Consider the following 1,963-nt stretch of genomic DNA (forward strand, 5'->3'; position numbering starts at 1 on the left):
TTACACCGCAGATAAGTAAAGCATGGAAATTGCACTTACTACTTGTAGGTACGATTAGCCACAGATGTTATAGTACATTACTTTGTTATATCTCATTACTTAAACTTACTTCGTAATTGTCATCGTCAGTATATTTTGGAGGCACGAGCTGGTAGCAAGTTCTCTGCTATGCTAAAATAACGTATGAATTGCGGCCTCGAGATTTAAGTCTATTACCTAATAATCAGTAATCTCATTAAAATGCGAATGTTTGGATTGATGGATGAATGAATAGTTTGTTAAAAAGTATCTTCAGAACAGTTGTCGAGATCGCTCTGAAATTTGACATAGATGTAGAACATACATATCAGTCTTTCCCCTAGTGGGCGATAACGCCCCCTTGTGGGCGCTGCAGGTCTTACGTTGCGGGTTATAGTCAAAGTTTCGTTTAGAATTCTCGGTTAATTTACATATATAGGTCACAATAATTAATTAATTTAATTTGAAGTTATAGTGGTTTTTAAATATGTCAAAATATGGGGGCGCTGGGCAAAAAGGGCTGCGCAGTTCTGCCAACTGCAGTCTCTTACTGTTATACCTGTTGACACATTCCTCCCGCCCTGGACATGGTAAAAAAGGGCACTATAGAAATCTCGCCCAGGGCGCTATAGATGTAAAACCGTTCCAATATGTGCCGCTTGCCACTCGCCACTATGTCACATTCATTTCAAACCCACATCTTCAATTCGAAAAAAGCTTCGTTCAAATCGTTTCTATCAATGTTATTAACATAATGACTATGACCTAACCTTCATTTAAAAAAAAAAACCGTCTGACTGACGCTCCAATGGGTGAAATAGCGCCATCTATTGGTTACATTTTAGAACTGAGAATTCATATATTTTTGAATTTGAACCAAATAAACTGTAAACAGCACTTTGGCATTTTGGAACATACTCGAAAACATAGAAAAAACGATAAAGCTGTAAAGAAAAAATTTCAGCTAGTGAGGTTTGAACAAGACATAATTTTTTTCAGTAATTTAGAATTTCAGTTTTTTATGTCCACTGTATGTGTTTTGTGCCTATGGCATTTTGGGGAAGATGACCAATGGAATGACATCTCACTCGTCAAATCGGTTTATGTGATAAGCTCTAGGCCGCCACAACGGCATTTACATATATAAACCCACTCATATAAAAAACTTACATTGAAAAATGAGGACTAACTTCTTGGTTCAAAAGTAGGATTTTTTTTATTAAGAATATAGAAAATGTATTTGCCATGCACATTTCGTAAGAAATATTAGCATAGTCAGAGTTTGGTTAGCTTAGCAAAATCGCTTGGTTAAAAATCAAAGAAACTTTTTTGTTTCAGTATGCGCAGTATGATGGTTAAAAACTACATATTTTCAAGAAGGTGAAATATGTATTTTGTTAGCATAAACTAAAATTCTGCTAGTAGTCAACATGTATGAAGGTCAAGTAATCTTAGTCTTGTTGAAATAATATTTAAAAATACATATTACGAAACATTTTTTATTTAGTAAATAAAGAAATAAATATTAATTAGGACATTCTTAATCATAAAAGGATTCCTATGAATTAGCTGCGTGCACTGCAAGCGGGCACGATGTCGGAGCGCTCGCAGCTCTTGCTCTGGAAGTTGAAGCCGAGTCCCGACGGGCAGACCATCAGGATGTACACTCTGTTGCGGCACATCAGGAACTGGTTGCAGCCGCCCACACTATAGGGGTAAATGTCACCGTTCGAGCAGTCAGTCCTGGGAGCGGCCGTCGAGGTAATAGGCGCTACTGTCGTAGTGGTGGTGGTTGTGGTCGGGGGCTGTTTCGTGGTAGTTGTTGTCGTTGTCGAGGGTGTCGCATGCTCGATGCAGGGTACTCTGGGAGCAGTTGTGATGACGCATGCGCTGCTGGTCCTGACCTCCTGCTGGGCACAAGGCTCGAGCGTGGCCGGCTGACACG

General features: G+C 39.2%; 1 protein-coding gene across 1 annotated transcript in view; it reads right to left on the minus strand.

Moving 5' to 3' along the window:
* Positions 1-1,550: 1,550 nt before the first annotated feature.
* Positions 1,551-1,963, minus strand: part of LOC106117491 (salivary glue protein Sgs-3-like) — a 7,293-nt gene continuing 6,880 nt past the window's right edge. The window contains exon 3 of the mRNA XM_013311838.1: positions 1,551-1,925. Coding sequence (XP_013167292.1) covers positions 1,584-1,925 — 342 coding nt within the window. The 3' untranslated portion in view covers positions 1,551-1,583. The remainder of the gene's footprint in view (positions 1,926-1,963) is intronic.

This window comes from Papilio xuthus, unplaced genomic scaffold, assembly GCF_000836235.2.
Source record: "Papilio xuthus unplaced genomic scaffold, Pxut_1.1 DF827680.1, whole genome shotgun sequence".
In the NCBI taxonomy this organism is placed as follows: domain Eukaryota; kingdom Metazoa; phylum Arthropoda; class Insecta; order Lepidoptera; family Papilionidae; genus Papilio; species Papilio xuthus.